Source organism: Furipterus horrens, unplaced genomic scaffold (assembly GCF_987537825.1).
Source record: "Furipterus horrens unplaced genomic scaffold, mFurHor1.1.pri manual_scaffold_2, whole genome shotgun sequence".
Lineage (NCBI taxonomy): Eukaryota > Metazoa > Chordata > Mammalia > Chiroptera > Furipteridae > Furipterus > Furipterus horrens.
This window is the reverse complement of record NW_028327172.1, coordinates 109,858,485-109,881,969: the sequence shown is the minus strand read 5'-3', so window position 1 is coordinate 109,881,969 and position 23,485 is coordinate 109,858,485. Positions and strand designations below refer to the sequence as shown.

Here is a 23,485-nt window from a genome sequence, read left to right as displayed (position 1 = left end):
TGGACTGGGGACATCACCTGCCATGCTGCCCACCTGGCTCCAGAGATCCTTCTTTGCAAGACACTGACAACTGCTCTTCCCAAGGTGCTGTCTCCCAGACCTGCAGACTGAGACTCTGGGACTTGGGTTTGTTATTCCCCCATTGATCTCTCTCTCTCTCTCTCTCTCTCTCTCTCTCTCTCTCTCTCTCTCTCTCTCTCTGTGTGTGTGTGTGTATGTTACATTTCTCTTAAACTGTTAAAGTGTAAGTAGGATATTAATGCATGTTGATGTTCTACTTTGAGTGAACCTGCATTCAATAAAAACTGAGTAAATACCATAGTTACTGTGTGTGACTCTTGTCTATTCCTTGGTGCCAGGTTGCTCAGCAGGTAGCTGGCCAAGTAGCTACCCAGCTGACTTATAGGAAAGACTATATCAGGAACAGATGCTCATGACAAAAATCCTCTCTGAGAATTCAAAATCACAAGCCAAAACTCACATGGGTATAGAAGAGTCTAAGTTCTCTATTCTTTGGGTTCCAGAAAAAAATCTCAAGATAACAATTTAATTAAAGCAGTCAGTTTTCATGGGAGATTCCAGATCCCTGACAAAAGCAAAGCAATGTTTTTCTTGATCTCTCAACTATCAAGGAATTTTTATAGGTAAGATTTCAAAAAAAATGAGCAGCTAACTTTTTAAAAAATCTTGAAACACATATGGAAATAAGGCACCATGAGAGAAAGCCAGCTGAAACAAAAAACAAGAGTAATGATGTAAACATACATAAATTAACATTATAAGAACTGGAATCAAAAACATGTATATTTTAAGAAAAAAAAGGTTTGATAATGTAATTGAGGCACACAGATATAAATAAGAATCTAATAGAGCTGCTCCAAATAAAAAGTATAGTATCTGAAATTACAAAAAAACTCGATGGGTGGGTTAAAGAGCAGATTATACATAACTAGGGAATCTGTTCTGTGAGACAGTATAAGACAAAGAGATGGAAAATGTAAAAAAGAGTTTAGAAATATATATGATCACATGAGTAAGTAAAAATCATATATCTAATCCAAGTTCTAGATGTAGGAAAGAGCAAGAATGGGGCACAGGCAAGATATGAAGCAATTTCCAGACATGGTTGAAATACACTAATCAACAGATTAAAGAAATCCAACTAAATATATCCCCTTATAATAGAAATTCACATTCTCTTAAACTCATATCTCCACACAAAATTCAATTACAATTAATGTGTTCCCTTAATCATGTAGTATATTCACAACACAACAATTTAATGAAAAATATTGAGTGAAATAGAAAGAATTATTTCTTAAAACTGAAAATAAGACTTTTCTTCTGTTTTGAGCTAATAAGTCATATCTTTACATAACTTATTTTGTATACTGCTTTAACTTCTTCCAATTACACCTTTTGTTTATCTGATTGAAACTGTTACACAGTTATATCAGGATTCTAGGATTAAAACTGAAATTTTAAAGGCTATTAGGATAACAGATTATAAAATGAAGACTAGCTCTCCCTGAAGCTTTCATTTTATATATTTATCTATTCTCTGCTAGAGAAGTCAAACATTTTGAAGGCCAGTTATTTTAAAATATTACATGATATTAAAAAAAAACTAAAGGTGATAGTTTTCTATTTATGTAATATGAATTTGAAAATATTATTTCTAAGTGTAAATATACCTGAAATTCAATTAATTGTGATTTAATTTTCATGAGAACTGAAAATAATAGGTTGGTTATTATGATGAGAATATTTTTCAGAACATATGTCTGATGGTTGAGACATTATGAAAAATTTTGGAACTTGAGTTTATAATCTATTCCAAATTTCTTCTACTCTAAAAAAAATAAAATAAAACAAGCAAACAAAAAATCCCAAGAAGTGGTAAGAAAGCAGATAGCAAAAGATGTGAAAAGTTAAGCACAGCCAGGTACAATTCAGACTCAGGTTGTTCAACTGTGATGTATGAAGTCAAATCTGCACCTGTCCTGGGATCTATCAGTGGTGGCCAGGGGCACTGGAAGCTGAGCTTACACACTTTACAGAGAAATATTATTGCCCAATAATACAACCTTTGACTTGTCACCATTTCATTGTTTGCTGAAGCCCAATGACATGTAAACCATTAGAATGCACAACTGAATAATTTACAAGATTCAGAAATCCAACTGTTTTTCTTCCCACACTATCCCCTGCCACCAAGTGACCCTGTGAAATATACCACTGAATGATGGACGAGTAGAGGGTGAATAAAAGAATCTGCAGTGCAAAGAACCTGAGCTTTTCCCCTGGATCCATGTAACTCTTAACAAATAGCATCATGAGTAACAACTTTGTTGTTCTGAAAAAAATAGCTGTAAATTTCCCCCCTTAATGTCCTCTGACTTTAAACTTAGTGATACATACACATTTTAGAGGCACTTATGTTATTTTGCAAATAAGCCAAAAAGGCTTCTACACGATGTCACCCTGGGACGGAGGGATGAACAGAAGAGCCCTCAGAGTGCTGCTCTGGACCCCTGCCACTGTGTGATGGCAGCTGGTGATTAATAATCTTCAATGAAATAGTAATTCAAGCAGGATTAAGCAGCCTCAGAATCTCTGTGGTTCTAAAAGTAAAACTGGTACAAACTACTCTTAAATACTTCCTAAATTATGCAATGTCTCCACAATCAGTTAGTTATATTTTATATCACAGAAGAACTGTGCAAGAGAGTTTGTCCAATTCACGATTATACAGACAGCAATTTTCAACATCATTTTCCAATCATTAATTCATTTTTACCAGTCCAGTTTTTCCAGAAAACAGTAAGTGCTCATCAACTTCTCTAATCTGATGTATATATAAAGTTTTTATGAGAATATAACTTTTGTAAATTATATTCACATGAAAGAGCCAGATGCAATTTATTAAAACTGCTGTTTACTAAAGAAAATTATGTTCTATAAATTAATTGGTGGCAACATAACAGACTTGAAATAGCTGAGATATGAATATCATTTTTAATGATAGAAAATGTACTTCAAAAATGTTTGTTGTGTTGAAGGTTTTACGATGTTCTATAGTGAAAAATTGGTAACAAAAAAAACTGTATATTTTGAACGATTTTTACAAGTAGGATTACTTTGAGATGTTTCAAGGTATTTTCTTTCCTAAAGGTATGTAGTAAACTTGTGTAAGAATTTTTAAAAATGTCTAACCATGTCTTCTAACACAATTAAAATAAAGACAAAACAAAATAAATTCACAGACCCCGTGTCCTTAAGCACAAAAGAGCTTTTCTAAAGAACACCGAAAATCCTCTCTAAGAAGCTCATGGGAAATAATAAGCAACATGATTTTAAACTTAAGTTTGATGGAGAAATAATAAAGAAATAAAATTTCAGTGGTGAAGATGTAACAAGTAAACCCAACTTGCAAACATCCAGTGTCTAAGGGCACCACAAAACATATAATAGTTTTAGGGGTACACAAAAACAAATATTGCTACCTTCCTTCAGCCACCATAATTAGAAAACAAAGGCCAAAGTCAAGTCTAAGTGCTGCTTACTTAAATATCCTGCTTTCTGACAAAAAAAATGCAAAGTATGTTTGTGCCTGAGGATTTTTACCACTGTTCCTTTTCATGTCTGGAGACATTGGCTTAGATTCCAACCAAACATAGTAGTTCCAACAATTCAGTATTCTCATCCAGAACCCTATTTTGCTACATCACAAAGTCAGCACACACTTGGCATTCCCAGCAGCTATTGGCACTGTGACTGTGGGTCAGAACTGAGAAGCTCTGGCAAGGCAGCGTGGTGGAGGCTTCTCACTGCAGCTGCCAACACTCCGACCCACTGAAGCAACTTCAATCTCTCGAACCCTCTCTCTCTCTCTCTCTCTCTCTCTCTCTCCCTCCCTATCTCTCCCCCTCCATAAGAAATGCACATGAGTTTTAGGTACTGATGTTGATATGGAAATACAAGATCAGTGATGATGTTGCAAGACAGTCTGTAAAGTGTTAAATAACAAGGCATGTTATGGTTAGTACATTTTTTGTTTTTTGTTTTAACTTTACTCTGAGATATTTCACTGCCACATAGATTTTTCCATCTTTTTAAAATACATGAATATATGTGCCCCAAACACTGCTTAGACGATCTTCATGGTCTGTGTCCATGTTTCCACAAACTGATTTTTACCAAAGAAATTATTTAAAATGTTTATCAGTATTAGTAATCTGCCTATTTCTTCCTGAAGAGTGTGTTTCTACCCCTACATTTTTACCTTTGTAGAATCATAAGGAGACATATTGGTTATACTTAAAAAAAACCACGTAGATTTTTAACTGGGAAAGCGCATGTGTGTTAATTACCTGGAATGTTAAGCAAATGTAGTACTTTGTCACAAATATGTCTTTAGGAGTTTTAAGAGTGCCCTGGGAATAATAAAGTTATAATGTTCAGTTCTGCAACACTTCTGTTATCCCTCACTTTGGAAAACATTAAAAAATGCAAATTAAAAAATTTATAGTGAATGAATAAAACATAAGACTATTTTGTCCTTTTATAATACTGTACATGTTGGTAAAAGCAGAGAGATGAGACGTAAACTCATGCTGATGTGGTTCAGTTCACGAAATTCCATGTTTTGTGAAAGTGATCATCTTTATGTTGAAATCACATAATGACAATGATAATGCCAATATTCCCAACATCAGAAAAAGAAATTAGGAGAATGTAGTTGACTTGGCAAAATATTTATATAATCTCTGTGTTATTCAGAGTACCTTAGCAAGGTAAGGATATCTGGTAGTGCGGGTATTTTTGTTTCTTTGTTTGTTTTGTCTTTTAATAAATATAGTTAATCATGATCTAAAATTTAATCTGTGGAGATTCTGATATATGATTTCACGCATATGAGGAATCTAATGAACAAACTGAGCTAACAAGGAAAATTGGAACAAACTCATAGATGAAGAGCAGGCTGACAGCTGCGGGGGAGCAGGCCAGGGGGTCGAGGGTTTGAACTAAAAGGAAAAAGGCCTCACGGACGTGGACAACAGTGGGGGATTGCTGGGGGAGGGGGATAAGGGAACTGGATGGTAGCGGAAAAAAGGCAATAAAGATTAAATTCAAAAAAATCAGTTTTCCTAAGGAAGGGTAAAGAAAACAAGAAAATGTAAATATATGAAACATATGCTACATCAAAAAAGCATTATTTGCTATCCTCAAAATATCAAATTTGCAAATAATATAGACTTTTCCACTGATAAGTGAATGATTTTTCTGGATAATAAAACTTAATCTCTATTATTTTATTCATATCATATCACAAATATTGGTTAGCCCAAGAATAGCAGAAAACAGAGGAGACACAGAAGGTACAAGAAATAAAACAGAAAGTTAGAATTTAGGAAGTCAACATGTAGTTTAACATAAAATTTGCTGAAACCTAATTTTTTTTTAAATCAAAAATTGCCTCCTCCCTCTACATTTTCATTTGTTCTTTTTGTTATTTCTTCCAGGAGTCCTAACATGTGCTACTTGCCATGTTAGAGGTAGTTCAATTTTCCAAATTTGTGTTTCATAAAACTATTAAAAGGCAAAGTATGATGTGGTGTCACTTATATAGGAGGTTTAGTGCTTTATCCCTCTCATCACTTCAGGTGTCCTCAGTTATTGTTTATGCTTCCTATGTTATCTTGACAGTACACAATCTTACTTTGATGTAGATGCTATAAGATGAAATAAATTGAACTACAAAATCATTTTGCCATGTCAGAAACATTGTAAAAGCTGTTAGTTAATCCACTCTACCTAGTAGTGTGACTATTATTTTCAATGTATAAGCTGTAGTAAAAAAAAATGTTAAGGAAAGAGCCAAAATACAAAATTAGGAACTGGTTCAATGGAAAAATGAATAAGCAAACTGGTCCTTATTTTACAATTAACATTTTTTTTGTTAAGAATTATTGAGGCAAATACTTTCTAGTTCATTATGGTAATAATCAAATTTGATAACAACTCATTGCACTAGCACATATGTTAAAAGATAAAACATTTAAGACCATGTTTAGATTTTAAAGTAAAAGCTCTTCAAACTTGAATGACCTTTCCAAATAGAAAGTATCTGAAATTCTGATCACCAAGGAAGTAAATATAGATAGAACAAGGCATTCATTATTTCTAATGATTATTAAAATCTGGTTACTCTTCAGTCTTTTAAATGTCAAAACATATTATTTGTGGATGATCAGAGCAACAAAGAGTGTTTTCTTGGGCAGAAAATAAATAAGCACAAAATCAAGCATATCTAATGTGCTTGAAAAGCTACCAAACACTCATTTAGGAAAGTGAGCTTTTTTTACTTATCTTTTTTTTTTTTTTTTTTTTTTACATTCTCTCTTGCAGCTAAATGAAATCCACATGTACCAATTTAGGCAACAGAGTTTTGAATTTGAAATCAGATTTGACAATATTTACAAAGTCTATTTATCTTACCACACAGAGATGAATATAAGGTACAGACATCAAAGTAAAGTTATTTAATGTTAACTTTTTTCAGCCACAGCTTATATTAAATAAAACGCTACTCAGAACAAAAAATTAAAACATTTAAGTTCAAATAATAATTCTACTTTGCAAGCACAAAATTTCTAAACAGAAAATTAATACAAAATAATTAAAGCTCTCACCTTTTTAGATGAAATGAGTCCAATAGAGTGCTTCATCCAATTGCTGACATATGACAGAATAATTATAGACATCAGTAAATGAACACCAAATCCTGGGCCTTTGCTTTATACAACATTCTGAATTAAGGTTTCACCCATGATCATGTCAACTTTCTACTCTTCCCTCTGGCAATGCATTGACCATGTTCTGATTTCCACAGATAGAATCTAAACCATGATCTCATAACATCAATTTCTAGAGCCTTTATCTAGATACTTTCAATATTGGGGACTTTAGGGAACATTACAGAATTCACTACTTCAGAAAGACAGAACAAGAAATAGGAAAAGAGTAAAAGAGGAGAGAAAAAGATGTCTTCTTGCTTTATCCCTTTATTATTCATTATATAAAGGATAAAAATATTTATTTCCTGGAATACTGTATCCCCTTCAGGCAGGACCTTTGCTTCTTACTACAGATCACAATCACAATGTACTGAGTAACTTTATTTCCCACATGGATGTTACCTCCAAATGGATTATAATTAGAACAGCCTAATTTAGTAAACTTAGTAATACTCCAAATGGATTATAATTAGAACAACCTAATTTAGTTAACTTAGTATAACTCGCTAAATTTTCAAGCCTCTATAAGTGTTTTCTTCCCATCTTACTCTTTCAGCAATCCCTAAATTCGTCAGAATAAAATATCTCAGTAGAGGAAACTATTAATAGGAACAAATACCTACTTTTTGTTAAGGATAAAGATAAGATACAATCTATGTTCTAAAAGGTTTAGTGGTTTAGAACTAAGACAAGAACTAATAATACAGGGCAATAAATTTAACATTAAGCCAGGATGCTGTCAAGAACCAAAGAGGAATCCATAGAAAAACACACCAGGAAAGCAGGGTACGTAGGAAAGGTCACCTATAGAAAATAGCACTCAGGTAGTTATTAAAACAGTTTTAATGGTACAGAAAAGAGGGAAAATTGTTCTTGCAGAGAGAACAAGAAGTTCCCTTGCAAGTAAAAAACAAAAACAAGCAAAAAAACCATTGAGGTGCAGAATAATCTAGGACCTCTAATTGACGATATGTACAACAGAATACATTCAGATGGGTGATTCGCAAGAATGGAAAGATGTGCTATACAAACATGAGAAGCCATTTTTAAATATTTCCATTCACCCTAAATACATAAAAGCAAAATAGTAGAAAATGACTCAAGATTTCAAATTGTGAACTTAAACAATACTACAAGTTTTGAAATGTTTTATAACACCGATGAAAGAATGTTTATCAGTGTTTTAATCCGCCAAATTTAAGAATAATTCGAATACTAACATCCACCTGCATTCCTATAAGCATTACACTTAAATTTAGAAAGTACTAAAGTGAAGGATGATATTTACTGGGTTGTTGTGAACAAACCCGTACACTCATTTACCTTTAACGGTCTTCCAAATGAATAAGAAAAAAATAAGAAATGCTTTAAAAAAAATATGTCCTTCATTTTAGTACCAGTACTCAGTTATTAAATTAAAAAATAATTTTTATTCATCTAGAACACATTTTCCCAAGTACAAGCTATTAGGCTTATGTTCTTTTATATTCAACATCATCTTTATATATTGTTATAAACCTGTAACAGGCTTTCTGGTTGTTTGAGGAGAAGAAATTGTGCCTGACAGCAAGAGGCATATTATATCCAATTTCATTTTCCACCTCTTTTCCCTTCACTTTTTGAAATCTTTCTGCAAATCCCAGTGCCTAATTGAATACCTAGAGGTGTTACATGTAAAACATTTTGAAGTAGTTGAGTGGGAATGATTTACATCAACACACAAGATAACAGATGTACTGAGAAAGTTTGAAATGATCTTATGTGATGTACATACTAAGATGCAGCACCTGACACCACAGTAATATTTATTAGCATCCCTGGGGATTAAACTTTATCACTGATAAAGTCTAATGCTTATCAATCATGAGCATCTGAGAACACAGAACTTTTTCTTAGTATATTGGGCAGAAAAAGAATCAATGGATTGATAAAGTAGGTGTTAAAAATAACAAATATTTTTGTATTATTTATTTACATACATATCAACATACATAAAGGCACTGTGAAATCTGTGTTATTCCATATTCTATATTTTCTCAGTTCTAATTCTATTTGATGAGCCCTAGAATTACGTGAACTTTTAAGAAATCTCAATTGACATTTCTGACTCAATATGGAAGTACTAACATGAATTTATTGTATTTATATCTTGTGCCTCACAAGTAATGGCATAAGAATAAAGAAAGTTATAACAGAAAAGAGTAAAAAAATGAGTTAAAATAGGATACAGCATATCGAGTATTGATAACTTGGAAAAGCTAGAGAGGTAGCAACTGTCTTAGCAGAGTTCCTAGAACTCTGCCTGGAGAAGGCGAGAGGAAGCTGCCAGGTAATCGTGGACACTAGCAGGAGCCGGCACTCTGCTCCTACTGCAGGGGGAGAGAGATGGTTATATGTTCAGGAATTTGGTAAGTGGCTGTTAAACAGCCATTTTAAAAATTATATTATATAAACTCTCATTTAAATAAAATAAAAGTGAAGATAATGAATTCAAAACTCTCAGGTTCCCAATTATTTTACTATTAGCTATATTCTTGATGTTATTTTGTCTCTATATGGTAGAAATGCTGTCTATATTACTATATAAATATTACATAATGGTGTGCTACTTCTACACATTTTTTTCCTAACTCTGAGTTAAGTGACATTGCATTGATCATTTGAAACTGGCTATGATGGGGACATTGACATTGAGGGAAATCAGCAAACATTATAAATCAGAGTTTTACTTTTTAGTTGTCTAGGTTTATGAATGCAATGAAGAAAATGTAAATGCACATTAAACTTAATCTACTACCGTGTCTGGAAAGATGTTTCAGTTAGATTAATATAAATTTTACCAGAGTGAGAAATACTTGAAAAACTGATCACATCAAAAAAATTACAATAATTTAATTGTATGAAGAGTGGTGGTTTGAGATGTAACACCACTTGCCAAATCATGGTTAAAGTGTAACCATGGGTTGGTTATGAATACAAGAGTTTGGTAAAATGCGAACATTCTGGGAGAATCAATTGGCTGCATGAAATATGCATAAATGAATAAATATTTTATTATTTATAAATTCTGTGCCATACACATTGATATTAGTAAAACATATATATTAAGCATATACATACATACATTTTCATTTTTGCTTTTTTAGAGAAACAATTTTTAAACATTTATCAGCACATCACTGGACACCAGGAACAAATGACTGAAAACAGGGATTTAAGTTAAAAAGAGAAGACTGTAAGCTAAAGCCTATGACTAAGTTGGACCCTCAGCTTCTTTTATTTACCCTATTACCAGATGCCAACATCCACCAACTCTTAAAATACTAATTGGAAAATTCTGTGCATATCTTTTGGTATCCTTAATAATGCATCATGTCTCTTGAATTCTATCTAATTTTTAAAGTATGTTTGACTTGCTATGAATGATTCTACAGTTCCAGCAGATCAGTATTCCAGTCACTAAGTTTTTTTCAACTGTGTTTAAGTTTACAATTAGTTTTGATCTCAATTATTATATTTATTTCCAAAAGTTTTCCTTGTTTTTTACTCTGTTTTGTTTTCTATCTTCTTAATTTTGCACGGTCATTTTTCAGGATATTATGCTTTTACTAATAATTTTGACTTTCTAATTTATTTAAATATATTACTATGCTGATTTTATAAATTGCTTTGTAATTTTTAAATTAAATTTATTGAGGTGACATTGGTTGATAATTATGTAAGTTTCAGCGTTACAATTCAATAGTAAATTACCTGTATATTGTATTGTGTGACCACTACCCAGGCTCTCCTTTTCTCACCATATATTTGACCCCTTTTACCCTCTTCATCTTTCCCCCACGCACCTTTCTCCTCTGGTAACCACCATACTGTTGTCTGTGTCTATGAGGTTTTATTTTTGTTTTTTTGTTTGTTGTTTTCTGTTTTATATTCCACATATGAGTGAAATAATATGGTTCAGTTCTGGTCCTTTTACATCTGACTTATTTCACTTAGCACAACTACTCTCAAATCCATCCATTCTGCAATATGTCAATATGTCATCCTTTTGATGGCTGAGTAGTATTCTACTGCATAATTTTTTATCTATTATCTCCTTATGTATTTTATAATTGTGTTTATGTTGTTTGGTGCCTTCCCTGAAGGGGTCATTAAATGCCTGAGATTAAAATATTCCAAAAATAATTTGCATTTTTTTTGTGTGTGTGAAATACTTGGAAACACTGCTGACCCTGAATTCACTTTAAGTTTATTCTTGAATTATTTTCCTCTGCAATATGCAAACAGCATGAATTGAGGCCCCACTTCCACATCAGAGTCCTCTCATAACCATGGATTCTCGAAAGAGATTTTTGTCCTCCCGTTCACTTCATCATGGCTGAGATCGATTTCATCTTTCTTTCATTTTTATTGCTCTTTAGACTAGTTTTTGTCTTTTAATGTATTCTTGATTACAGTCCTTTGTGCATTCGTGCTTATGCATCCTGAGAACAGACTAACTCTGCATCAGCCCAAACCTTGTCACAGGCATGCCAAGGATTATCAACAGCAAATTTCTAGGCCAGTCAGGATCTGACTGGAGATGCTTCCAGGCAAAGTGACATCTTCAGCTCTAATGAACTGTCTTCATTCGTCACATGGCTAAGTCCCTTAACTAAATTCCTTACATTCTTATGAGCACAAATATTCATTTAAAAAATGCCGTGTTTTGGTTTGTTTTATTTTTACATTTTATGCAGTATTTTAGGTCATTTTTAGCAAATGTAATTTAAGATATCTAGATTTTTCGGTTGCCATAAATCAGATTTCAAATAAAAATTGTGCAATATAGATTTTTAAAACATAAATGAAAAATGACATGTTAACAATAAAATATTAAAATGAAAAAATATTCATATACATATATAGTTTATATATACTTTCAGGTATTAGTATTATCAATGGTTCATTTTATTCCAATAAATATAAATTACATTGGAAAAGGAAACCACTTTGTACCAGGCGTTATTGTAAATGCTTTACGTTTACTACTCCACGTAATCCTCATCAGAACTCTGAGGTCCGAATATTACTACAGTATTTCCATGTCACAGACAAGAAATTCAGGAATTAAAAAATATTGTCAAGTTCATAAAGTCAGCAAATGATGGAGCTGGGATTGTTAACACAACCATTGTTCCCATAAAGTCTATACCTTAATTACTGTGTATTCTTATCTCTCAGTGAATACTGAAACGTTTTTTCCTTGGTTCCAATGTAAACAACTTTCCATTTAGAGGCAATAATCAGAAGGTTTCCCATTCTAGTCCTTGGTTATGACTCTATTTACCTACCTCATCTTACATGACACATTCTTCTACGTTTTATTTTCCTCAAGTGCAAAATTAGTGATTTAAACAGGATAATTAATGTTTGACAGCACAATTCCATTAGAAAAATATTTCTAAGGAATCATAAAATTAGAAATTAATTACTGAATTGAATTTTACTAGGAAAAATAAAAGCTTTCAACTCCTTTGTATAAATAACAAGATACATGATTTTTGAATCCTATAGTAAGAATATATTTAATTTTGTAAAAAAAAAAAAAAAAAAAGAAATAAAAACTGCCAAACTGACTTCCAAAGTAGTTACATCATTTTTCACTTCCACTAGCAATGAATGAGCATTCTTACTGTTCCACATCCTCTCCAGCATTTGGTTTTATCAGTGTTATAGGTTTTGGAAATTCTCACAGGTATATAGTGGTGCCCCTATGTTGTTTTAACTTGCATATCCCTAATGGCATAATACACGTGGGGCATGCTTTCATATGCTTATTTTCCATATGCATATCTTCTTTAGTGGGATATCAGTTAAGGTCTTTAGTTAAGTCTAATTTTTTTTTAAATCAGGTTGTTTTCTTATTGTTGAGTTTTAAGAGTTCTTTGTTCGTTTAGATAACAGTCGTTTATCAGATGTGACTCTTGCAAATATTTTCTCCCAGTCTGTGGTTTGCCTTTTCATTCTCTTGAGTTTGGAAATATTTTCACTTTTTTCTTTCCTTACATTGAAGTTACAGAAATGAGTCATGAAGGTGTTCTATCAAAACACTTAAATTTACTAAGAGAAACTGATAGAGAAGTCTAAATGAAATGTCATTTTACACGATTTTCTGGTATCTTATCTAGAACTCACAAATAAAATCTTAGAAATATTTGGGAGGGAAATTCAACATGAGCTTTTCATCAAGAACTACATGGTTGCCATATTTTCCAGTCCAAAGAAACAATATGCTAACCACAATCATTCACAGCCAGTGTTTATGACAGAATATTATACTACTCATTTGTTTGACCAAAACAACATGGATTTATAGTTAATGCTATAAATTAAGCTATGGAAGGTCCTACATAGAAAGTTATTATTACTAAGGCTCTCAAACCAGACTTCCTGAATTCAAATCATGTATTATATTTAACATAAGAATTTTTCCACTTCATCTTTGTGTGCCATAGTTTTCTGTGCTGAATTTGAATAATTATACTACTACTTCATAGGACTGTCAAGATTAAAGACGTAATATGTATGAAGAATGTTAACAAGAAATGGTGCATAATAAGCCTTTATTTATTTAATGTTAGTTGTTATGATGATTCTGCTATTTGCTGATGTTGAATTTTAGGTAGAAAAATGTACTGCAGTATATTCTGAAGTTCAGAATACCACAATCAATGATGCTTCACATAGTAAAATTACTAAGTAGCTTTACTAGATATGCATTATGTGTGTATGCGAGTGCTGACAGAAGAGATTGCAAACTGACTCAATCTCCAGACATGAAAGTCAATTTGAAAGCAATCTAGGTTTCAAAAATATCCTGAAAAAGCTCATATACTTGGGTGAATACTAATTCATTTCTCTATAAATAGTAAGCCTCTCTTAAAAGCTTTAAAGCTCTGAAACATTTGTTAAATATAAAAAAATCTATTATTGTTTTACGTTTATTTACATATTGGTTCATTTGCTTACAATAGTTCAAGTTAGAAATATAATGATGGATGATGATCTTTCACAGCTACTGGTTACTGAGTATCTTTTATGTGTCATTTGCTTTCATGATTTCTTTTCTAATTTTTATTTAAAAAACTTACTCTTAAAAACTAAATTTTAAATGGCCACACATATTACTGCTGTATTTATTTTACAGACAAGGAAACTGAGGTTTATACAGAGAATTAGCATCTACAGGCTTGGGGCTACCCTGATGAATGCGACTTAACTAGGATTTGATTTCACTGTTACCAAACAAGTCTTGAGAATTGGAGCTGAGCCTGGGTTCTTAGTAGAATCTGAGAAATTTTGCATGAGCCATAAGATTAATATTGATTACATGTATTAAATATGGGACTTTGTTATAGATACGTATAGCTCAAAAACAACTTGTTTTTAAAATGTTAGCCACAAATTTAACCAATATCATATGGCTCTATTTTTAAAATATGATGGTAAATCCCATATATAGAGCAATTTTGTGGAGGCTTTAGGTCTAAGCCAATAAAAGATAATAAAAATGAGAATCAAAATATGTGCGAACATTAGGTTATACAACTCTGACCTAACATTTCTTCTCCCTTATCCTTTTACATGGCTTATTTTGGTATGATTGGAAAAAATTATAATCTTCATGTTTATGGCATAAAATTTTAGCTAATATTTTAAAATAATGCATTCATGGAACTATCACCTAGTAATCACATTATCCATATACACACATTTAAAGCTCCTTGAAGATGCAGAGCACTCTAGTTACCACTATATTCTTCACTAATTCTACTTCACTGCCTTGTCTTGGAATGCTGGATAATATTGAATGAATGAAGAAATCAAGGAACTTATAATGCTGACCTTTCTTTTAGGGTCCTTTCCTGCATTCTCTCCTGCTCTGCTGCCTGCTGTTTGACAATTTGCTGTTCATGAGTATCTATTAAAGCATGGGTCTTAAAAATAAAAAGAGATAAAATGCAAAACAATTCTTCTTATAACTTGTCAATTTATCCTTATTATTCCTCATAAGTTTCTAGATAACAAAAATATTAGTCATGTAATCTGTACAATAAAATGTGTTTTTTTTCTACCTAGCCCCTTAAAGAGGAGTCTAATATCACAGTACACCATTCATATAATAAATTGTATAGAAGAAATTTATAGGAAAAAAAATTTCCCCATAGAAATGGAATAAGATACTCAAGAGTTTGTGAACAAATGATTCATTAACTGCCTTAAAGTAGAAGATTTTTAATAAAAGACACTTAAATACATAACCGAAATATTAGTTTTCATAAAGTTTATTCCATTTGTCATTTCACTTTGACAAAAATAATCATGTTTCCTTAAAAAGCAGACATTCCGCTATGCTATGGTTTGGTTATTTGGTGATTAATCCTATTTCTGGTCAACCTAGTGAATTTCTGAAGTGTTGCTGCCACTCAATATCTCTAATGTCGAGTTAGCCTTTGATGGACTGTTAAAATACTTATGGGCATGAAGATTTCAGCTTGTAAATGACAGAATTTAAAGGTTGGTGTGAGGTGTTCTTTCTCAGTTTTATAATATGATGCACACATTAAGACTGCATAATACATTCCAATAGACATCTCCTGATTAGATTGGACAAGTCATCATATCACTCAGAATTAACTAAAATGAGGTTTTTCCACATAGGCAGTAGAGTGTAGTAGTTAATAATGATATTAGTTAAAACCCCAATAGGAAACAATGACACACTCAAAATAGGATAATTTGAGAACGGTTTCTTTTTCAAAGGCGTGAATTACACATGTATGGTTGGGGTACAGCAGAAAAACAAAGGCAAATACAAAAATCCAGGACTGGCAACAGTGAGGTGGTAATCAGTCATAGACCATAGAATAGATAAGAGAGGAAATAGTGGCATCCTGAAGGAGAAAGTGAGACAGAGCAGGCTGCCTTTAGAAAACCATGATATTTTTTTGGAGGTTCACACTCAGCCCAAGGTGACGCCACACAGGAGACAGAAAATCAACACCTGATACTCATTCTCCTCCTTCCCAGGGACATATATTCCTGGTACTCTCAATTAGCGGACAAACAGCAATCAGTGTTCTAGGCACTATTGAGGTTATAGGGAAGATGAGTTACCTAACCTAGCTATACCTCGGTTTCCTCATCTGTGAAATGCTAATAAGAATAGTAACTACCTTAATAGCTTATAAGGCACTATAAAGATCAGGTGAAAAACAATTCATATGACAGAGTAAATTATAAATAAATGTTACTTCTCATCACTGGGTTTTACAAATGAGGCTCTTTTCTCAGAATCTAGAGCAAACATAATAGCCACAAACTGATGTTTCTTTCCTAGTTTTAGATATTCATATACCACCATGCAGTACTCTATTAAAAGAGCACGAAAATTGAGTAAAATTCTTTCTTGGATTTGTTTCATTTCATTTATTTTGCCTGGGAACAAGAACACTTAAATGAAAAGTAAAAAAGATTTGTGAACTATATTCAAAATCAGAGTTACAGAGAGATGAATTTCAAATCTGAAAGGATCCATGAATGGAATCCCTATGCCCCAGTGGTGAGTGAGACCTGCCAAACCACTGGACTTCCTTTGGAATAGAGTCCATCACCAAAGTGGGGGGAAAAACTGAAGCATATTTGGGTAACAAACACAGCAGTAATATTGTTACCCAGCAAGTAATGATTTTGATGATGGGAATAAGTCCATATAAAGTAAAAGAATAAAAATTTGAGTATTCAAAAAAATAATTTAATCCATCAAACACAGCAAATCCTTTCTTCCATATGGTTTTTCCACATGCGATAGCCTGGAGTGCTATTTCTTCCTATCATTGCATGGCTGGCAACTTTGCAATCTCAAATCTTGGCTTACATGTTATTTTCTTATATCTTCTATAATTACCCTATCAAAAATAAGCATCTTGTTTTAAAGCATACCCACACACACCACCTATTATTTTCTATCATAGTTTCATTTACTTTCCTTTATAACACTCTTCTCCAATAAGAAACAATTATTGATTGTTTAGCTCTTTTAATTCTACTAGATCAATTTTCAATCTTTTTCAACTCATGGCATACATGAACTAATTACTAAAATTCTGTGGCACAAAAAAGAAATTTTTGCCTCTGACAAAAACATAGCTATAATTTTGATTTATTCACACTGGATGGCTATTGTTGTATTGGCTATTGTCAATTTTTAGTTTGACAATCTAAGGGGAAATAGGTCAGTATCATGACTAAATAGTCAGGTATTACATGTTTTAAAAATGCTTGCTGCACATATGTTGAAATTTGCTGTACTAGATTATAAAGTTTTGGGGTACTTCTGTTAAATTTGTCTCATTCATCTGTATAAACTCCTTATACAGTTTCTAGTTGGTGAGTTAAAATAATATTACAATTGAGTGAACAATTGTAATTTTGATTTCTGAAATAAAAATTAATTGTTTTTGGTACTTCATAGTTTTCTGTCAGTTGTTCTATCCTTTTCATATTTAAATTTGAAGCACTTTCCAAGGAAAGGACTATGAACTTCCATTCTGTACCCTCATGGAGACCAGGCAAAAATTTTAGACGGTGAGTGATGGTGGTTTGACAACAAATCTTCCTTATTTTACTTTAATGGATACAGTAAATGGGGGTTTTAAATTGTCCCTTGATCCCTGGCTGGTGTGGCTCAGTGGATTGAGTGCTGGCCTGTGAACCAAAGGGCTGCAAGTTAGATTCCCAGTCAGAGCACATGCCTGGGTTGCAAGCAAGGTCCCCAGTTGGGGGCGTGTGAGAGGCTGCCACATGTTGATGTTTATCTCCCTCTTTTTCTCCCTCCTTTCCCCTCTCTTTAAACATACATACATATTTTAAAAAATTAAAATAAAACTGTCCATTGAAAAGCACAAATTAACATTGGAAGGATAATCAAAAGAGAGACCAAACGAGAGTAGTGCTTGCTGAACTGGTAAACTTATTTATACAGTATATGTGTGCATATACATAGACCCCCCCGAGAAGTAGGAACCTTATATTTATTCTACACTCTTAAACCTAGTAACTTTAACAACATACCTATAAAGTACCGCAAAATCCTGCGATATAGCAAAAAATCCACGATAAATAATTAAATATAATATTTTTAAAAATCCTGCGAAACAGTGATGTACATATACACACATATATCATATGTGTATGTACATGGCATATATACATGACTGACAATTTATAGATATACTGGTAGTTCAACATACACATACATGCATGTGTGTGGGATATATAAATGCATATAAATATAATGCGTTAATATACAGATAAAACTTCTTTAAATTGGACAAAACACATAGGAAATTAATCAGAATAAAAAAAGGAACTCATTAATTCCAAACAATAAAGATTTTGACAAATAAATGTAAGACTAAAATCAGGATTTGAGAGCAGGCAGAATTTGGCTGATGTATCTGTTTCCTGTTCTTTGACCGATAAGAATACGCCTTTATTTTTTTAATACCCTAGTTGCTTTCTATCACCAGAGTCATCCACATCTTGATTAGTTTTAATTATATGAATAAGTACAAAAGTATTGTTTGACTTCATATAAGTGTAAATTCAAAAGTAAAGTACAAAAATATTATTGAATATTCAGTCATTCTAGTTAGGAATATTCTCTATACTAGGACTGTTTCCGACTTCGATTTGTATAACAGTTTTCTCCCCAAAATTTTCATTGTGAGAAAACATTTATTTTTCATTCTGAATATATTTCTCATATATAATAGGCACTGGGGATTTTTGTGAAGTCTTTTCTAATTTGAAAATACAACATAAAGGAATGAGCTTAGTCAATCTTAATATCATTAGTTGATAAAAGAATAAAATGCAAATATGTCTTAAAATGAGGCATGATTCCTTAGAAAATAACATGATAGCATGTGTTATTAAAGAAAAGTAGTACTGGAAATTCAAAGACCAATGTTCAGGCTTTTAGAGCTAGTATTTGATTACTTATAGTTGAATAAAAATGTGCAGAACATAGAAAGATAAACTTTTAAACAATCATGTCAGAAATAAACCAGAGATGATGCATTTGTCAAAGCATAAAGCTTTTCGTGAATTCATTTACGCATTTGACCTTCGCATATATCCCTATTCTGCAACATTATGCCTCTCTACAACTGAATTCCATTTAGTTATGACTCAGTGCCTTATTTACTTCACTGATTGTATTAAGCCTACACAAGTCATCAGAAAGCTTTAATTTGATCTCCACAGGCCTACTCTACTTCCCAGAAATGGTAACAAGGTATTTTAAACCCTTCCAAACCTAAGAACACATGTTGCAACATCACTCCTATTTGCCAAATAAATTACACTACAAATATGATGCTCGTCATCCTGTGCTGACTAGCAGAACTAGCCCAGGAAAAGAGAGAAAAAAACAAAAGAGAAGCATTTCATTTTTATTGTATTATTTTTACAGCCCTAGCATTCAGGAGCTTGACAAAGAAAGGTTCAGTTGGGCAATAAAATGACACTGACTAGGCAAATAATAAACTTAGCATTACCAGTGTGATCCACGGGAACTACCAAGACGTGGTAGAGAATGTTCAGGAAGGTAAGAACAGATAAGGGTAGAAATTTACAATGGACACATGCAATAATGCTAAATCATCATGTTCCCCAGTATGATTAAGATGTATTTAGTAGAGAAATCCACAAGCCACAATTACAATCCCATTTAATTAATCATCATTCTATAATCACATATTCATCACAATCCTATGCAGTATGTATTTAATCCCATTTCATAAATGAAGAAACTAAGGCTTAGTGACAGGTATATTCAAGGTTCTACAGATAATGAGATAGATTAGACCTCATATAAAAGGCAGATACATCTAATTTCATGGCCCATGTATTTAATTTCGATGTTTTTTTTCTAAGCAGGATAAAAAGTATACCAGTTAAGACATACTGAACCAAATAAGACATCCTGAGTGTACACAACACAATATGGAGAATCAATGATTACACAGGGGATGAGTGTGGAGTTTAAAAAGAGCACTCTAATGGGAGGACAAGAGGAAGAAGAGCACATAAAGGTCAGGACCTAACCCACAGAACCAGGTCCAACTACAGGGCAGACAATGGACAGCAGAGAACTGTGCAGAGTAGCTCAAGGTTAACTGCGCTTGCATGCACCCAAAAAGTACCTTCTGATTAATTCCCCTTTTTCTCAGAATATGAAATTTCCTATTGCACACTGGTTTTGTGTCTGGCCCTTTTGATAGTGTCAGTAATAATTCTTTTGAAAATTACATGATAATATAAAATGTGTAAGTTCTAAAAGGCTACCCATAGTGTAATTCCCACAAGCCTAACAGCATTTGTCTAGGACATGCAAAAAAATAATGTTAAAATCAAAAGTCAGACTATTTTTGATTTTCAAATTAAGCAAGTAGACTGGATCATTTGAAATTTGGAAATCAATTATATTGATAATAGTTAAAAATATTTCTGAATATAGTAAAGTCATCTTTGGTTTGTCAACATGAACTTAAACTATTTTTTTTAAACTACACAATGGACTCTCAAACTTCAGAGTGTAGGCATGTGTGGTTTTTAATATAATAAACCATATATTCATAGTCACTTTAAGACATAGAAGTGATTCTTTTACCAAGTCAATATCACAAAAGGCCAATTAAAAACTCAGTTATGCTGCTACAGTGATGCACTGTATCTATAAAGGTAGAAAGAGAATATAAGTGGTTTCCTCTTATTGTAAGAAAAATACTTGGTAGAAATAAAGGAGACAACAACAACAGAAAAATAAATCTTCACTTCCAATAAACACAGCTTTATGGAAAGCTGCTGAGGATTCTTCTAAATAAAACATAGAGCAGCACATATTGTTAAAGTATACATATATTTTATGGGATAATTTACACAGGAGTGCGCAAGCACAAATAGTGAGGTAAAAGACCTCAAAAAAGAAAATATATAATATTATGATGTAGAGGTCTATAAATATCTGAATTTCAGTGTAGTCATCGTATTAGAGACCTGCTACTTTAACAGTGTGGTGTTGAATGAGATAAGGAAAAGGCTTACCAGTCCAGGTTATAACAAATCACAGGAAAAAAATAAGCTATGTAATTTGAATTTTCATTAATACATTAAAAAATAATATATTTTATTTTATTTTTGGTTTTTCAATTACAGTTGTTCCATTTTTCCCCCATTTCTCTCCCCCATCCAGCCCACCCCCTCTCCCACAGTCATATCCCTCCCCGTTGTCCATGTCCATGAGTCATTTATACACGTTCTTTGACTAAACCCTTCCCTTACTGATCCCCCTTCTCTCCCTCCCCCCTCCCCCCTATTGACTGCTATTCTTCTCTTTGTTCTATTTAGTTCTTTTGTTTGTGTTGTTCTTTAGTTTCCTGTATTAGATGATATTATATGGTATTTTTCTTTCTTTGCCTGGCTTATTTCACTAAGCATAATTCCCTCTAGTTCCATCCATGTTGTTGCAAATGGCAGGAGTTCCTTCTTTCTTTCTGCTACATAGTACTCCATTGTGTAAATGTACCACAGTTTTTTGATCCACTCATCTACAGATGGGCACTTAGGTAATAATATATTTTAATAGATGCCTTCTCTTATGAAAATAGTTTTAAAAGTCATATCTTCTTCCTTTTTATTACTAACACAATTAAAACCCCAAGTTATAGGTAGAAGGCAACAGCATGTCTTTTCACATTTTTAAACTTCTCAGCCTCATCTAATACACTTTTAAGCTCCTGCAGTCAGATCCCACCTATATTTCTTTTGTTATCTCCTATTGTAGTTGGCCCAATGTTGCTAGGCATTTATAAGTATTTGGATAGATTGATTTGACCGAGTACTCCCAAAATTTGATTCCAAATACATCCTACTTTAATTCTTCTTGATGAATAATTCTTCAATGGAAAGAGGTATGTAAGATATTTAAAAGAATGTGTGCCATTGTTGTCCCTAATAGATACAGAATTCTTCATACTTTAATATTACGTAGATGATGAATTTTATTATCACACAATAGACAGATTCTGATACCAGACCTTATTGGCCCATCCTTAGAATGTAGCAGGTAGGGAGAAAGAAAAAGTAATCTAGGACTTGGCAGACGATTGCTGGGGAATTGACCAAGCTGAATATCCCAACTCCTGGAGGAAAGAAAATGGTCCAGACAGCCACTGAATGAACATCCAGTATCCCTCCTGATGTGTGAGTTTGGAGATGCTGGTGAGTTCTCTCAGTCATTCCTTCCACCCCTTCTCACACACAATTTGGGATGAGTTACACATAGCATTGTGACTCAAGACTGGAATCCATAGCATTACACTAACCTTGATGTAAGAAGGGAAGGAGAAATGAAAAATAATTAAATGAAAAACTGGATGAATGAGCAGAATTATACCTACATGATATTCAAGTTTATTCATTGGCTCCCAGAGCCACCAACCGTCAAGTTCAGCAAATAATTCAGAAAATAGACTGGAATTGGAGCTACCAGTATTGGTCCAGGAAAACAGGCCACTGTGTCATACACACTGAAGTCCTACGCTAGGAAGGTTGCAGAAGCCAGTCTAAGCATTTTGGAATAAGCAGATTTTTTTATCATAGTAAAAATGTCTTATTAAAGCAGAAGGTAATATAAATTATGAGACTAAGCTCTGGAATAAAGCCTCAAAGAGTGTGACCACATAAATCATTCCTTTACACTTACATCCTCTTTGAACCAGGCTACTCAGGCTCAGCCAATGGCACTGGACAGATTCACGATGAATGGTGGTGTGTTTGGAGAAGTGTTTTTCCTAGACTTCCTTATAATCTTTTTGGTTATACTACTCTCCTGTTATCCCTTTTACACACATGACATGGATATTTGTGTCTTTTATATATAACTGAAGAAATGAGATTGATATAATAAATCATAAAAGAAGACAGTCTCATTGTTTCACACTTAAAAGTAATTTTATTTTGGAAGATATAATAGGCAAATCCAACTGAGAGTGCCACCATGTTAAAAGTGAGGTGTATATTTTTTTACAAACTTTTGGGGACCCATCAATATTCATGTTGTGGTATGCAAAGGAATAAGCTGAAGATGGGACAGGATGAAACTTGAAAATGAGCAGTCTTAACCATACTGCTTTTTATTTTTGAAACAGTTTTTTGTAACTATATTGTTTATAATAGTTTGTTATACAACAGAAAGAATAACAACTGTGATAGTTACTCCCATTTCTTCCAATTATTTGTGATTCTACAAAACAATTTGTCCTTATACTCTTCTCGCTATGTATTTCATTTTTAGTTGTTTTCTAATAACAGCAAATACTTCAAATTGTTGTAAGTGAATCTTCCTATTCAATAGCAACGTAAGGTGTTTTATATCCTTCCTGAAACATTGGATGCATGCAACAATTACACATGGGTTTCTATTTCTGCACTACCCGTCCCCTTACCAGACCTTACATTTTTTCTCATAAACTCCCACCTTTCATGGCCCATAGTGCTGTTACTCTCAGCTAAGAGCTAACAATATATACAATTATTATTGTTTTCGGTAGAGGAAGCAATCTCTCTCACACTAG

General features: G+C 32.9%; 1 protein-coding gene across 2 annotated transcripts in view; it reads right to left on the bottom strand.

Annotated features, from left to right (window-relative positions):
• LOC150019281 (glutamate receptor ionotropic, delta-2-like) overlaps window positions 1–23,485 on the bottom strand; it is a 344,641-nt gene that overhangs the window by 1,704 nt on the left and 319,452 nt on the right. The window contains exon 3 of one of the 2 annotated variants that reach the window (XM_090267950.1): window positions 6,696–6,738. The exons of the other annotated variant lie outside the window; for it this stretch is intronic. Coding sequence (XP_090124076.1) covers window positions 6,728–6,738 — 11 coding nt within the window. The 3' untranslated portion in view covers window positions 6,696–6,727. Of the gene's footprint in view, window positions 1–6,695; window positions 6,739–23,485 lie in introns of those variants that run through there. 2 annotated transcript variants of the gene reach the window in all.